This window comes from Oncorhynchus keta, chromosome 27 (assembly GCF_023373465.1).
Source record: "Oncorhynchus keta strain PuntledgeMale-10-30-2019 chromosome 27, Oket_V2, whole genome shotgun sequence".
In the NCBI taxonomy this organism is placed as follows: Eukaryota; Metazoa; Chordata; class Actinopteri; order Salmoniformes; family Salmonidae; genus Oncorhynchus; species Oncorhynchus keta.
Window position 1 is genome coordinate 36,005,198 of NC_068447.1, and position 15,414 is coordinate 36,020,611.

The 15,414-nt window shown below is 40.1% G+C and overlaps 1 protein-coding gene across 1 annotated transcript; it reads right to left on the reverse strand.

Annotated features, from left to right (window-relative positions):
• Nucleotides 1–334: 334 nt before the first annotated feature.
• LOC118359880 (uncharacterized) lies at nucleotides 335–11,759 on the reverse strand. Its single transcript, XM_035738757.2, has 7 exons — nucleotides 10,415–11,759; nucleotides 10,148–10,225; nucleotides 9,935–10,046; nucleotides 4,790–4,944; nucleotides 4,423–4,499; nucleotides 3,151–3,320; nucleotides 335–2,423 (listed from the first exon to the last, which is right to left on the reverse strand). Exons 1-7 carry the CDS (start codon nucleotides 11,297–11,299, stop codon nucleotides 2,302–2,304), a joined length of 1,599 nt encoding a protein of 532 aa, XP_035594650.1. The 5' UTR covers nucleotides 11,300–11,759; the 3' UTR covers nucleotides 335–2,301.
• Nucleotides 11,760–15,414: the final 3,655 nt, after the last annotated feature.

The following is a 15,414-nucleotide window of genomic DNA, read 5'->3' on the forward strand; positions in this document are numbered from 1 at the left end:
ATCTGGCCATAATAACTACAACCTAACTTACCTACCAGACTGGAATCAGCTCCATGATAAACTGGAATTTGACACATATAGCTCTCTAAAAAGGTCTATCAGTGAATGACAAGAGGAAAACTGCCATTGCAATAACAAATTCTGAAATTGCACCGTGTGCATTCTATTATAACTCTCAACAGCAGTAAGTGGAACTGGACTGAGTTCCTAAAAAGTTGGGATCCATATTGAACCTGATCAGTCTACCAGTTAAGTATGGCTAGTACAGGCTGATTGTGTCACCCTAACAATTTCTAATATCAACATTTAAACAATTAAAAACAGTAAGCAAAAATAAATAACTTGCTATTTAATTAAGTCTGATTCAAAATGTGGACATCTTAAAAAACTAAAACATTTTTTTCAAAACTACAGCATACTATAATTCAGCACACAAAATATAACTTTCTGTTAATGTACACTATATTTCAAATTCCAGATGGTTACAGATAACGATTTAAGCTTAACAGATCTGAACTCTGCAAAAAAAGGTTAACTTTAAATATGTACATGCCAATGCCATCAGTTTGTGTGGAAAAGAAATAACATAAAAGCACTAGTATTGTTACAGTAGTTTAAGAGCAACCCGTGGCTACAGTTATGCTACTTCGTCAGACCACTCAATGCAAATATTCACTCTGGACAGCACACCATTCAAACATCATCGTGACTTAACTTTACTTAATGCAAAAAACAAACAAAAAAACGTGATGATGCCAGTTTCTAAAAGATAAAAACATTGCAACAAGTTCAAAATATTACAATTCATGACAAAATGTTGGATTTCACACATCTCAATCAATTTGTTAAAAGATATTTAAAGATGGAATCCGGAGTAGCGGGAAACCGCACCACTGGCTGAGGAGCAGTAAAGCATTGCAGTACATATTGTGCTCTTCAATCATGCTTTGCAATGACAGAGGGGAAAAGTGTTATTTGCAGTAACTTCTTTGTTGTAATATTGCAAACGGACGTGGCTGTGTCGCCATGCAGGATTCCAGCTTTAAAATTATTTAAATGAATTCACTGACTAGAAAATATGGGAATATGGGTGTAGAGCTACACACTAAGTTTATGATAGAAAAGGCAAAACACTGGTGACACATTACCTATATTTACCTTTAACAAACTACTGTAGAATAAACTTATTTACACAGATACACCCAAACAATGCCAGGTGTGTAAGAAAACCTTATACGGTCCCTAAAATAAATCAGTTTCCTTCCATGAAAACACCCATGACTAGGTCATCCCTGAGAACAAGATTTGGTTCAGTACGAAGTGCATCCGAGACAATGTTTTGTAAATGATTACAACCCATCAACAAAAAAATAAAACCACCTTTTTACTTTGTCAAAGATCAGATTTACAATAGGAAAAGTTCAAGACATGATCACTGATACCGGTCAGTAAAATATCTAGATTGTTTTATAGAACTACTTGCAAACAAGAGATAATTAACAAGAGATGCTCTCAAATTTTCGCAGTCTCAAACCTCATTTAATATGATTGTATTAGTTCTCTTTCCATTTTGTGTTAAGTAGCCCTATCAACAAGAGTGAATGACTCAAGAACGAATACCTTTTACGATGCAGAATTAAGATATATAGGCATGGCTCCTTAGATTCTTTATTACTGGGATCTAAATTTTAAACAAAAATCAAAACATACGGGTTGTTCGACAAAGTGAGTGCCTTTTGCATCCCTTTGATACTTTAAGTAGAAATTGTGCACAAATGCAGGTGAGCTGGTTAAATTCTTTTTGGCAATTTTCTAGAGTTTTGTGGTGGAAAACTATACGGGTTGAGCATAACATGTCTGTCTATGGGTAACAGGGTTGACACTCAATGTTTTAACAATTTTATTTTTTGAGGTGAAGCTCGCATTCAAATTGCCCCTCCCTGTTGCACAAGACAAGCTTCCATTCTCCCTGTTAACAGGGATTTTATGTCAACCCACTTTACTTGTCACTTAACAGGCACCTGCCTGTCTTGAAATGGGATAACATGTTTTTTTAACATGTGCTCTTTATGACAATGTTAAAGGTGAAACAAAGTATTTTTTTTCACCAAGTTAAAGTACTCAAAAGGTGGACTGACCAGGAGGTCAAAACATTGTCTCTGCTTTTTTAATTTGCCCTGATTATTAAAAAGGCAATGAGGAATTTAGAATGGATTAATACTTATGATTTTGTGCATAATAAGAAAAAAAGGAAACTGGGAAAAATTAACAATCTTAGCACTCGTCCGCTTCTTCGTCCACCTAAATATCCTCCTCGTCATCTTGGTCTCGAACCTCGCGACCTCGTGATTCATCCACCTCTTCATCCTTCTCTCCGTACGAGTCCTCATCCTCTCTGGCCTCCTGGCCGCTGTCATCAGACACTGGAGAATGGAGATGATCAGACCTTTTATAATGAGTTTCCCACTTTGAGCAAATGAAGTGATTGGCACAGGATAAACAGGGATTTAAAAATGGATTATGGTGAATGTTGAGAAGGAGTACGAATATAATTGTGTGGTACAATTGGTCATAACTGTTGATTTTGGTTCCCCCGGCAATAAAATGTGAGAATGGTAAAAACAGTAAGTGGTGGACTGAAGTATCAGGTAACCAAAATGTATAAACAAAGCACACCTTAACACAGTAAACATATATTTTTTTAAACTTCCAATGACCGTACATTTAAATAATGGGTATTTGTACAAAGTCTTTGGGTCTACTGGATTTGGCAGATCAGTGTGAATAAGCTGCTGAGTTTGCATGTAAAAATCAGTCTTCCTGAACCATTGGAATAAATAGACTTTCATCCAAACAATGACTTCATGTTCTGAACTGAGCTGCAAAGCTGACCAGCAGAGCCAACAAACTTCCACATGCTATGTGGTTCTCATAACATTTCTGCTTGTGGAAAATGTCTTACAGTCTCTCCGTCACCATCCTCCTGTGGGCTTTTTCATCTGATTCTCAGGACATATCTGCTGTCTATTCAGTTTCACCTGTTTACTCTACAGGGACATCTTGCTATACACATTTCTCAAGAGGTAGAGGTAAACCAGCAGACAGTGTGGCCCTAAAGCACTAGAATCAGGTCCATTAGTCTTCTCTAACCTGCATCTTGGCCCCCATGCACCTCGTCCTCATCTTCATCTTCCTCTTCCCTGCCATGACCTCGTCCAGGCTTAGCCTGCTCTTCAGCCTGGTCTTCGTCATCATCCGAGTCGGAGATCACCACACAATCATCCCTGTTGCTGTTGTCAGCTGGCTTGGGCCCACTGGTGCTGTTGGAACCAGATGTTGTGGTCAGGGATGTTAACAGTGCGAGAGTAGCTCTACAAAAAGCTGCTACTGGAGTGAAGTGCTTTTGTCAGCCCAGTCATTGCGCAACAAATAACAATTCTAAAATAATTTGCCTGTTAAACCGTTTTGATCACCACGATTAAAAATAGCCACTATTATTTCTCAATCTCAACAAGTTTGCCTCATTCGCCATTCGAGTGCATATAAAGCAAACGGTAGGCAGCCTATCAGTGCTTCACCCACCACTTTGCAATATGAGCTTGATGCAGTATAATTGTTTGAAACCTGAAAATATGACTTTACTTCAAATAATGAGGCATGTCTTAATTTGCTTCAAAGCAGCTTTGCTAAAATCCATCCACAGAAACATGGAGGCAATTATTTTATTAAGATTTCCTCATGCCATTAACCAACATTTCTCTCCTGTTCTATTGGTTTTCATGTCAACTTTCTTTCATTGTCCAGAAGCCAAATGCACCATCCCTTTCATATTAGCAACCCATCATAGTTGTTGCTATTGGATTCCCTCTTTCCATGTTTCTAACAGAGATGTCGATCTCTATCATATGGAACCGCTCACATCAGGTGTGCTGTTAAGAACTGTGTTTTACTGCGACTTACATTCTGGTGAAAGTTTGAAAATTGTGTTTTATTAGCTGCTTCATTACAGGAAGTGCATGTTCAATAATAGGCTATAGCCTTTTGACGAAGATGATCAAGCTCTTAATGAAAAATGCCTGTTCCTTCTATGCATCTAGCCCAGTGGTATGCATGCATAGTATTTTCTGTTGGTCAGTAATTTTACTGTTTGGAAAAAATCTAACAGTTTGTTGACCAGATAATGGGGATCGGTTAGTCGGCAGCAAAATTGACTGAAATTTGCATCCCTAGTTGTGATAGTTAGGACAATCAAGAGACCTGACATGTCCTGTTTTTGTTTATACACAAAATGCTTTCTAATAAAAGTGTTTGGTATCATTTTAGGCTACATTACAGCATATATTAAAGTGGTAATAGCATCATGGAGATGGAACAGTCCTTATTGAACTTAGTTCCACAAGAGGTTTTGTTGGGAAGCTTTACCTGCCATTCTGCCTGGGTTCCCACAGTGGAGTCAGGTAATATCTCAGAGGGTTTCTGAAAAGGTCATCCTTCAGTATCTATAGATTCACACAGAACAACAGTGTGTTGGAATAGTGGAGTAACGATGAGTTTGAGCCTAAAATAATGGTAGTCGTGTGGTCACCAGTGGAACTGTGCAATGAGTGGCAAATAGCCTAGCGGCTAAGAGCGTTGGGCCAGTAACCGAAAGTTTGCTGGTAGGATTCACTGAGCCGACTAGGTGAAAAATCTGTTGACTAAAATGTTGAATGTGTGTGCTGGATTACTTCATGCATGTCAGACTGTGCACCAGCTCACAACCTGTGCCAAGCAGTGAGCATGCTGTTACCTGTGCTATATCGTCCCGGCCAGGGCTGGTGTGGTCGCTGAACCAGCTGAAGAAGGTCTGGTAGATGCCACGTCTCGATCTCCTGGGTTCACTGTGGAGCGTCAGATTCTGCCCGTGGTACCACAGGATGGGGTCGGAGAAAGACACTGGAGTTCCTGTAAGAGGACATGAAACAGGGGAAGGATATTGTCATTATTGGCCTCATTTACACCTAGACCCAGATTACACCTGCGTTGACATGGGAGTCTTGTCCTGTCAATATTTTCCCCATACTGTCAAGTGTCCCACAACAGTTCCATGACCGACAACTTTCCTGTCCCAATATAAAATTACTCCAGTCCCGTGCTCCTTTTAACATGCAGAAATAACTTCCGTTAGCTGTTCGTCTGTCACTCCCTGCTGAGTGTGTTTTCATAGCAATGGCCCCTCACCAGACACGAGAGCTGTTCGCTCGCTGGTAAGCTACTTTCCATTGCTTGCCCAGCTGATATTTTTTTTTTGTGCCATCTATAAATAAGGACAAACCACTTGGTACCGACAACCTGGATGGTCAATTGCTGAGGTTGGTAGCAGAATACATTGTGAATACTGGAAGATGGTGTGTGCCATGGAACAAGGCAAAGATCATTTCACTACCCAAAAATAGCAGAGCGCCCTTTAATGGTTCAAATAGCCGAACAATTCAAAATGGTGTTTGATCAAATAAAGTTATTTTACAGAAAACAAATTAAGACTTTCAGCACGCTTTTGGCAAAGGGCACTACATGCTCGGGACTGACACAGATGACTGAAAGAAATTGAATTAGTAAAATTAGTAAGAAGATTGAAGGGGCTGTTTTGTTAGACTACATGCAGCTTTTGATCAATGATCATAACCCATTGCTGAAAAAATGTTGGTGTTATGGATTTGAATCATCTGCCTTACGATGGTTTGAGAGTTACCCCTCGAATAGAACAGACTGTTATTGTTAACGGAAGCCTCTCTCATGCAAAATCAGTTGAGTGTGGTGTACCGCACTGCAGCCGGCTAGGGCAGTGGTGTAAAGTACTGAAGTAAAAACACTTTAAAGTACTACTTAAGTCGTTTTTTGGAGAATATATACTTCACTATTTATACATGTTTGACAGCTTTTACTTTACTACATTCATAAAGACAATATACATTTTACACCTAACATTTTCCCCGACACCCAAAAGAACTCGTTACACTTTGAATGCTTAGCAGGACAGGAAAATTGTCTAATTCACACACTTAGCAAGAGAACATCCCTGGTCATCCCTACCGCCTCTGATCTGGCAGACTCAAAACACAAATGCTTTGTTTGTATATTATGTCTGAATATTGAACTGTGCCCCTGACTATCTATACATTTAAAAAAACAAGAAGTGTCAAGTTTGCATAATATAAGACACTTTAAATTATATACTTTCTTTTGATATTTAAGTACATTTAAAACTAAATACTTTTAGACTTTTACTGAAGTAGTATTTTACTGGGTGACTCACTTTTACTGGAGTTATTTTCTTTGAAAGGCATCTTTACTTCTACTCAAGTATGAAAATGTGATACTTTTTCCACCACTGGTCTAGGGCCATTATTGTTTTGTTTTAACAAATGACCTTCCACTGACCTTGAATAAAGCCTGTGTGCCTATGTACGCTGATGACTTAACGAAAACACGTTGGCAGCAACAGTAAATTAAATAGACACTTAACAGAGATCCAGTCAATTTTAGAATGGGTAACTAGCAATAGGCTGGTGCTAAATATCTCAAAAACATAAAGCATAATATTTGGGACAAATCACTCACTCAACCTCATTTAGATCTATTATTGAATAATGTGGCTATTAAGCAAGTTGAGGAGACTAAACTACTGGGTGTAACCCTAGATAGCAAGCTGTCATGGTCAAAACATATAGATTCAAATGGTTGCTAAAATGGGAAGAGGTCTGTCCATGATAGGGCGCCGCTCTGCCTTCTTGACATCTTAGTCGACCAGACAGGTCGTACGGGCCCTAGTTTCGTCAAACCTGGACTACTGCCCAGCTGTGTAATTCAAAGGAAATGTGCGGCAAAAGACGTCGATGAATGTCAGTTGGTCCAGTACAATGCAGCACATAGATGTACATGGAGGGAAAGTGTCAGTAACATGCATACCAGTCTCGCCTGGCTCAAAGTTGAGGAGTGTGACTGCATCACTATTGGTTCTCGTTTCAGTATATTAGGCATATGTCACGAGTCTATACTTCACAGGAGAGCCATTTGAACGTACATTTTTATTTATTTATCAAAATGCATTTTTTGGCAGAAATGCCTTCTGGAACATGTGAACTTTCATTTGCCTTACATTTGTATGCCATGTGTAAATACAAATATATATTTTAATTACGAGCCTAGTTGATTTAGCCACAGAAAGACAGTAACCTTGCCGCTAGCCATGATTGGCTGAGATAATGAGTGGGCTGGACATGCCGAGAGAAGAGTTCAGGGTAAGATAGTCTAGCTAGCTACATTTTCAGATTTAACACATTCCTAATTTTGTCAAAGTAATTTTCATTTCAAGTTAGTGTACTGTTACCTACACATTATGTGTATGATCTGTGTAGTAATATTATTTGTATCTCAGAGCCTTTGCTTTGCTAGTTATGCCAGCTAACATTTAACCTGGTTGGTTAGCTACCTGCAGAATCATGCTGGGTAGTAACTAGAGGTTGACCGATTTAATTAGAGCCGATTTCAAGTTTTCATAACAATCGGTAATCTGCTTTTTGGACGCCGGTTATGGCCGATTACGGCCGATTACATTGCAATCCACGAGGAAACTGCGTGGCAGGCTGACTACCTGTTACGCGAGTGCAGCATCAAAAGGACCTTGTGGCTGCAAGGTGCCAAGGTAAGTTGCTAGCATTAAACTTCATTGAAAAAAAAAACTACACATGGTTGATGATCTTACTAGGTTAACTAGCTTGTCCTGCGTTGCATATAATCAATGCGGTGCCTGTTAATTTATCATCGATTCACAGCCTACTTCAATGTCGCCAAATGGATGATGCTTTAACAAAGGCGCATTCGCGGGAAAGAAAAGCACAAATGTACCTAGCCATAAACATCAATGCCCTTCTTAAAAATCAATACACAGAAGTACATATTTTTTAATCTGCATATTTAGTTAAGAAATTAATGTTAGCAGGAAATTTTAACTAGGGAAATTGTGTCACTTCTCTTGCATTCAGTGCAAGCAGGATATATGCAACAGTTTGGGCTGCCTGGCCCGATGAACTAATTTGCCAGAATTTTACATAATTATGACATAACATTGAAGGTTGTACAATGTAACAGCAAATATTTAGACTTAGGGTTGCCACCCGTTTGATAAAATATGGAACGGTTCCGTATTTCACTGAAAGAATAAACATTTTGTTTTCAAAATGATAGTTTCCAGATTTGACCATATTAATAAGCAAAGGCTCGTATTGCTGTGTTTATTATATGTCTATGATTTGTTAGCGCAGTCTGAGCTGTGGTAGGAAGTAGCAGGCTCCTAAGCATTCATTCAAACAGCACTTTACTGCGTTTGCCAGCAGTTCTTAGCAATGGTTGAAGCACAGCGCTGTTTATGACTTCAAGCCTATCAACTTCCGAGATTAGACTGGCAATACTAAAGTGCCTATAAGAACATCCAATAGCCAAAGGTATATGAAATACAAATAAAGAGAAATAGTCAACGCATCGTAATTCCTATAATAACCACAACCTAAAACTCCTTAACTGGGAATATTAAAGAACTGGGAATCTTGAACCACCAGCTTTCATATGGTCTCATGTTCTGAGCAAGGAACTTAAATGTTAGCTTTATTACATGGCACATATTGTACTTTTACTTCTCCAACACGGTTTTTGCATTATTTAAACCAAATTGAACATGTTTCATTATTTTATTTGAGACTAAATGAATTTTATTTATATATTATATTAAGTTATAATTTTTAAAAAAGTGTTCATTCAGTGTTGTAAATGTCATTATTACAAATATAAAAATCTTCTGATTAATCGGTATCTGCTTTTTTTGGTCCTTCAATAGAATGTTTGCGTCACCGCGACAGCCGTTGATAGACGTAGCTGGTAAATTCACTCTGGTTATCTACTCCGACTTCAAGCACTCATCGGAGTGTGCCAGAGCGCAGAATAACGGACAAATTTACAAACGCTCAACACCATTTTAAATGGCCGGTGTCAGTAAACGTTGAAAAAAAAGAAAAGTATTGATGCCAGAAGCACAGTTGCAGTCACCAACGCTCTGGATAACAAACACAGCATATCCAGCCCCGCAAGGGCAAGTAAAATGGTCAGAGTGAGCTGGTCTTGCATTTGTGTCTGGAAGTAGCTAGCAAGCTAGCCAAAGTTAACCAGTTAGGTTGGGCGCTTGACTGCTGTTAGTACACAAAGCACGGCTCAACCTTTAAAGAGATGGGTGTGGCTAAAGCTTAAGAGTGTGTGAACGATGCTGAATGGTTGTAGACAAAGAGCTCTCCAGTAGGTGCACCAAAATATTCAAAGGCCATTTTCTCAAAAGTGAGGTTTATCAACTTTCAAAGCAGAATTACTTTCCCATTATTCCTCAACTGTAGTGTATGATACCATTTTCTAGCGCCGAGTCTCTACTTTTATCCAATGTAAAAAAAAAATACAATTTCAGATTTTGCTACACAAGACCAAATCGAGCCAGTCGGTCACAAATACCAAATTGTACATTTTAAAAAGTGATTGAGGACTGAAGAACACGTGTTACTATAGTGAGGAGGGGTAGAGGAAAAAAAAAACAAACTCAAAACGATGTCATCCTAAAACTGCTTACAACACAAAAATAACTGTTTGTTCCTCAACTGTAAATAATTCCTGCACTGCCAGTCCCTGTGGACTATCGATCCTGCTCAGTCCTGTCCCAAACTCGACCCCCATTCCTGCCAGAATCCCACGGTAGTCCTGTTCCTGTGTTAACCTGTCCAATGTCTAAATGTTGCATCCTAAAGTCTCTGTTTAGAGATGGTGACTTAATTTGCCCTTATATTCAATTGTTGTGCACCAGCCGGGTCCGTTTACGTAAGAGGCCAAGCAAGATAGATATGAACTGGATGTCACTCACCTCCCATTCCAAGGTGGAGCTCCTTCACTATGATGACGTTTTGGAAGTAAGGGTTCTGCCTGAAGTGGAACCCGATTCTGTAGCCAAGCTTGTTGTTTTTGAAGGGTTCAATCTACGTAGGAGACAAGACATTTTAAATTCAGGGGAGCAATAGGTTATTTATTCTGAAGAATATAAAGATTCATTACATTTTCACTGGGAATATTTAATTACTTCAAGGTTGGTCATGTAACTGAGAGCGTCTTCATCAGTTTCGTCGATGTGAGCAGAGAGATGAGGGTGGTTCAACAACTGTTGAGCTTTGAGTCAAGAGAAAAATAAATGTGACATACCTACACACTCACCAACATATACAGTGTCTATGCACATAATTCACAGGCACATGAATTGGGATCATGAGGGTAATTTGTTGCCATCTGGAAAAGTGTGTGTGTGTGTGTGTGTCACTGTGTGCGTTTGTAAGAGTATTCAAAAGGATACTGCCGTGACCCAGAAGTCAGGGAAGGCTTGTGTGATTGAGCTGCGCTGGTCCAGGTGTGGACGGCGCTGGCAGCTCATCTTCAGCTCTAACCGCTGGTGGAGCAACGCACCTTTCTTCTCCAGAGTATCCAGCCTCATCTGTACCTGTGCTAGAAGGGACAATGATTGTCGGATCTCTGGGGCCATCTTCACTGATACTATGGCGCACTCCCCGTCATCGTCATTATCTGATGGGAATGAGGAACTCGGTGTGGAGGATGATCCAGGTATTGAGTCGTCGTCCTCATCGGGCATGTCCTCTGCATCCTCCCTGTCAACTCCACACAGTGAGGTAGAGCTGTCTGCTGCTGCTGCCTGCGTGTGAAGACCCCTTTCAGGATTTGCCCGTTCGTTTGAGGACTCATGGTCACCACGCTTAACTTTGTGTCCCAGTCTCTCATGATGTACAATTTTTTTGGAAGAGCAGGTTTGTTTCGCCTCATCTGTTGTTGCCCTTGTGGAACTAGCGAGTGCCTTGGCGGCTGCTATTGCGGCCGAATCAGACTGGTCCATTGAAGTTGAGGGTCGGCTATCTCCAGCACTTTCCTCTGTGTCTAATTTCTTTGGATCGCGAGAGACTGGTGCACTCTCCGCGGCGCTGACCTGTGCATTAGAGTCTAGTCCACTCTCGTCATTTCCATTCTTCTCTTCCTTGGCTGATACTTTATCGACATCTTCCCTATTTTTGTTTCCATGAGAATTCGATGTTAATTCACTGGACACGTCGTCGCCCACTCTGGCTAACTTACTAGGAAGCGGGGCCTCACCAGCCTGTTCAGAGGACGGACATCGTTTCTTCAGTGCGGAGACCGCAGACTTTTTGCTGCAGCTCTTTTTTCCGCTCATTTTTGCCAATTAACCTCAGCTTACTAGCTAAAGCAATACACCACAAATGAGTTAGGGGGTATTGGAATTGCTTGCTTAGATGTAACTGGCTAACTTGTTCGTTGCACAAATGACTAGCTAGTATTTCCTATAAACAGTTAGCAAGCTAGTTTGGCTAGCTACTCGCCCTCCTTTTCCGCGTAAATTTAGCTAGAGGCCTAAAGCGAGCTAGCTTACCTTACGTGTGTCCTTCGTATCACAACACGGCCCCATTCTCTTAAAAGCCAGATAACAATTTAGCAATAGTTGTGCAAATTAATAAAGTATTAACGTTATATTGAATAATGTATTGGTTTATAAATCACAGTCCTGAAATTACTTATTTGTCCTTTCCCTCACTATTTCTTCGTCCGCGATATTTATTACATTCCGGGACAGGAAAACAATTCGCTGATTGGTTAGAGGTCGCCGCGCGGAATGCTTTCCACCAATGATACAACGGGGGTAATGTTTAAGCGTTTGAAGCCCACTGAGGTATAATAAGACCAGTGCTATTCGGGATCCTTGGGATATCCATGTCATAACCCTTAACAATTTTACATTTCAACTAGTCCCAAGGATGCTAGATAGCACGGACACCAGAGTCCGCTTTGTTTTATTTTTCGTAAACTCGTGGGATTGGTTATGTACTTTGCTAAATATGCATTTTGAATATATAACACAACTTCCTTATATGTTGAGGTGTAATGTAAAACCTGGACTGCGATATTCTACTGTTGTTTTCAAGGTAATCTACTCACGTTAGCATATGCCAATTCATGGCCCTTCTATGGACCAACATCACATGCGCACTAGCACTCAGTGCGCACAGGGAGCAGGGTTTCAACAAGTTACTACAGACATAAAGTCAAAGTGGAAATATTATAAAAATGTATGAAAACATAAACTAGCTTCTTGGTCTTAATTTAGCAGTGTGGTTAAGGACAGGATTAAGGTTATATTTCAAATCTAATTTTGAGAAATTGTATTAATAGGCAGCATTTATTTATTTGTGGCAACTAGGGAGCAGCAAGGTTGTTTTTATTTTAACATTTATTTAACTAGGCAAGTCATTTAAGAACAAATTCTTATAAACAAATGACAGCCTACTTGTAAAGCCCCCCTGGCCAAACCCTAACCTGGACGACGCTGGGCCAATTGTGCTCCGCCCTATGGGACTCCCGATCACGGCCAGTTGTGATACAGCCCAGGATCGAACCCGGGTCAGTAGTGAAGCCTCTAGCAGTGCCTTAAACTGCAGCGAGACTCTGGGCCTAGTTACCTGGGGTCTAGTTGTCACTAGTAACCACAGGCAGACCCTGGCAGTATAGTAAAAAATGCATGAAAACAAACATATTTTTGGTCTTAATTTAAGGTTAGCAGTGTGGTAAAGATTAGAGTCAAGGTTTAAAATCAGATTTTAAGGAGAGGAATAGGTAGGGTTTAACCACAATTATGACTTGGTGGCTGTGTCAACTAGTGTAAACCAAGCAGTAGTGACATCATCATGTCATCCAAAAACATGGCAGACATTGGATGACTATAAAATGTTGTTTGATGCTCTCGAACCCAATCCATGTGTTCGAGAGCATCAAAAGGACTGCAGGCGACTGCCGACTCTCTGATCTACAAATCATCTTTCATCATATCACATCACTCATTATTGTTTGCAGATCAGTCAGTCACAATTTCCCCTTGATACATTGTGGTTTTGATCCTCTTGAACACGGCCAATATCTTCCATTGGATGTTTTGTGTGGCTGACCCTGTGCTGTTCCCCAGTCGTGTGTGTTGTGTGTTGGGCTGGGTACTGTGACAGCAAAAGTCACCAAATTTCCATTGTCTCTGTATAAATGGACCATTAAAGATGACATTGTATTGTATTGTATTGTGTCTCAGACTCAGCAGCTCCCCAGAGCAGAGCTCGTCTTCTCAGCTAATGCGCAGACAAAAAAACAAAGTGGCTAAAATAGATTGGGTGAGCTCCCCTTAAACACTGGACTGTTGCACATACTTGTATGTGAGTGAGTGAGGGAACAAGAACGGTTGTGAGTATGTGAGTATGTGTCTGACACTAAGTTTCTCCCTCTCTCTTTTCCAGTCTTCATCCTTTAGCAGTATCACAGATTCCACTATGCACTATTCCAATATTAAGTTTTGAAAGATTGAAATCTGAATAAAACAAATTCACACACATCCCCCGATTCATTAAATAGGATGTTCATTGTCGTGGCATGCTTGGTTCAATAGCTATTGATAAGAGAACTGAATATCCAAAATCTGAAACAAATTTTCCCTAACTTGACCATGCCTAAGCAAGTCTGTCTGACTCTGGCATCATTACTGAGAAGTATGGGAAAAGTAATGCTTTTAACCAGCCTTTTATTTTGAAGAAACTCAAATAATTGAACCTGGTCAGTCAATCGCCTGCTCTTCCCACTCACAGCCTCAAGCTGACTCTGCAGTTAACCGGTCAAGTTCTAGTGAATCTGTTTTCATTTGAACAATTTACTACCTGTGTGTTACTAGATGCCTTGCATAAGACTGATGTAAAAAATATGCTTTATCCATGTTTACTGCAGCTCTCTGCCCCCCTGATTGGGGAATCATTAAACCATATTTCTTACCTGATGATTATACACGGAGTATTCCCTCAGAACAGCCTCAATTCGTCTGGGCATGTACTCTACAAGGTGCCGAATGCGTTCCACTGGGATGCTGGCCCATGTTGACTCCAATACTTCCCACAGTGTCAAGTTGGCTGGATGTATTGGTATTTTATTAGGATCCCCATTAGCTGTTGCAAAAGCAGCAGCTACTCTTCCTGGAGTCCACACAAAACATAATACAGAATGACATAATACAGAACATCAATAGACAACAGCTCAAGAACAGAACTACATTTAAAAAAATTAAAGGCACACGTAGCCTACATATCAATACATACACAAACTATCTAGGTCAAATAGGGGAGATGCGTTGTGCTGCGAAGAGTTGTTGATCTGCTTTTTGAAACCAGGTTGTGTGTTTATTTGAGCAATATGAGATGGAAGTTCCGTGCAATAAGGGCTCTATAATACTGTACGCTTTCTTGAATTTGTTCTTGATTTGGGGACTGAAAAGACCCATGGTGACATGTCTGGTGGGATAAGTGTGTGTGTCAGAGCTGATTACAATTAAGAGCAAAACGTGCCACTCTGTTCTGGGCCAGCTGCAGCTTAACTATGTCTTTCCTTGCAGCACTGGACCACACTACTGGACAATAATTCAGATTAGACAACTAGAGCCTGCAGAACTTGCTTTTTGGAATGTGGTGTTAAAAAAAGCAGAGCATCTCTTTATTACAGCTAGACCTCTCCTCATCTTTACAACCATTGAATCTATACATTTTGACCATGACCATTTACAATCTAAGGTAACGCCAAGTAATTTAGTCTCCTCAACTTGTTCAACAGCCAGACATTACCAGATTCAGCTGAGGTCTAGCACTTAAGGAATAATTTGTACCAAATACATTGATCTTAGTTTTAGAGATGTTCAGGACCAGATTATTACTGGCCATCCATTCCAAAACAGACTGCAACTCTATGTTAAGGGTTTCAGTGACTTCATTAGCTGTGGTTGCTGATGCGTATATAGTTGAATCATCAGCATACATGGACACACATGCTTTGTTTAATGCCAATGGCAGGTCATTGGTAAAAAAAAAAAAATAGAAAAGAGTATAGGGCCTAGAGAGCTGCCCGGTGGAACCCCACACTTGACATGTTTTTTTCAACAGGTTATGGTCAATAATATTAAAGGCTGCACTGAAATGTAATAGTACAGCTCCCACAATCATATTATCATCAATTTCTTTCAACCAATCATCAGTCATTTGTGTCAGTGCAGTACATGTTGAGTGCCCTTCTCTATAAGCATGCTGAAAGTGTTAATTTGTTTACAGAGAAATAGCATTGTATTTGGTCAAACACCATTTTTCCAACAGTTTGCTAAGCATGCTGACAGCATGCTTTTAGGTCGCTGTTAGAACCAGTAAAGCCTGCTTTACCACACTTGGATAGCATAATTACTTTGGCTTCCCTCCAGACCTGAGG

Bases quoted from the DNA above. Each gene is read 5' to 3' on its own strand.
- LOC118359880 (XM_035738757.2), bottom strand. From the start codon at position 11,299: ATGAGCGGAAAAAAGAGCTGCAGCAAAAAGTCTGCGGTCTCCGCACTG. The intron at 4,945-9,934 runs GTGAGTGACATC...GTCCTCTTACAG, and splicing joins GCTCCACCTTGGAATGGGAG to GAACTCCAGTGTCTTTCTCC. The intron at 4,500-4,789 runs GTAACAGCATGC...GTGAATCTATAG, and splicing joins GCCGGGACGATATAGCACAG to ATACTGAAGGATGACCTTTT.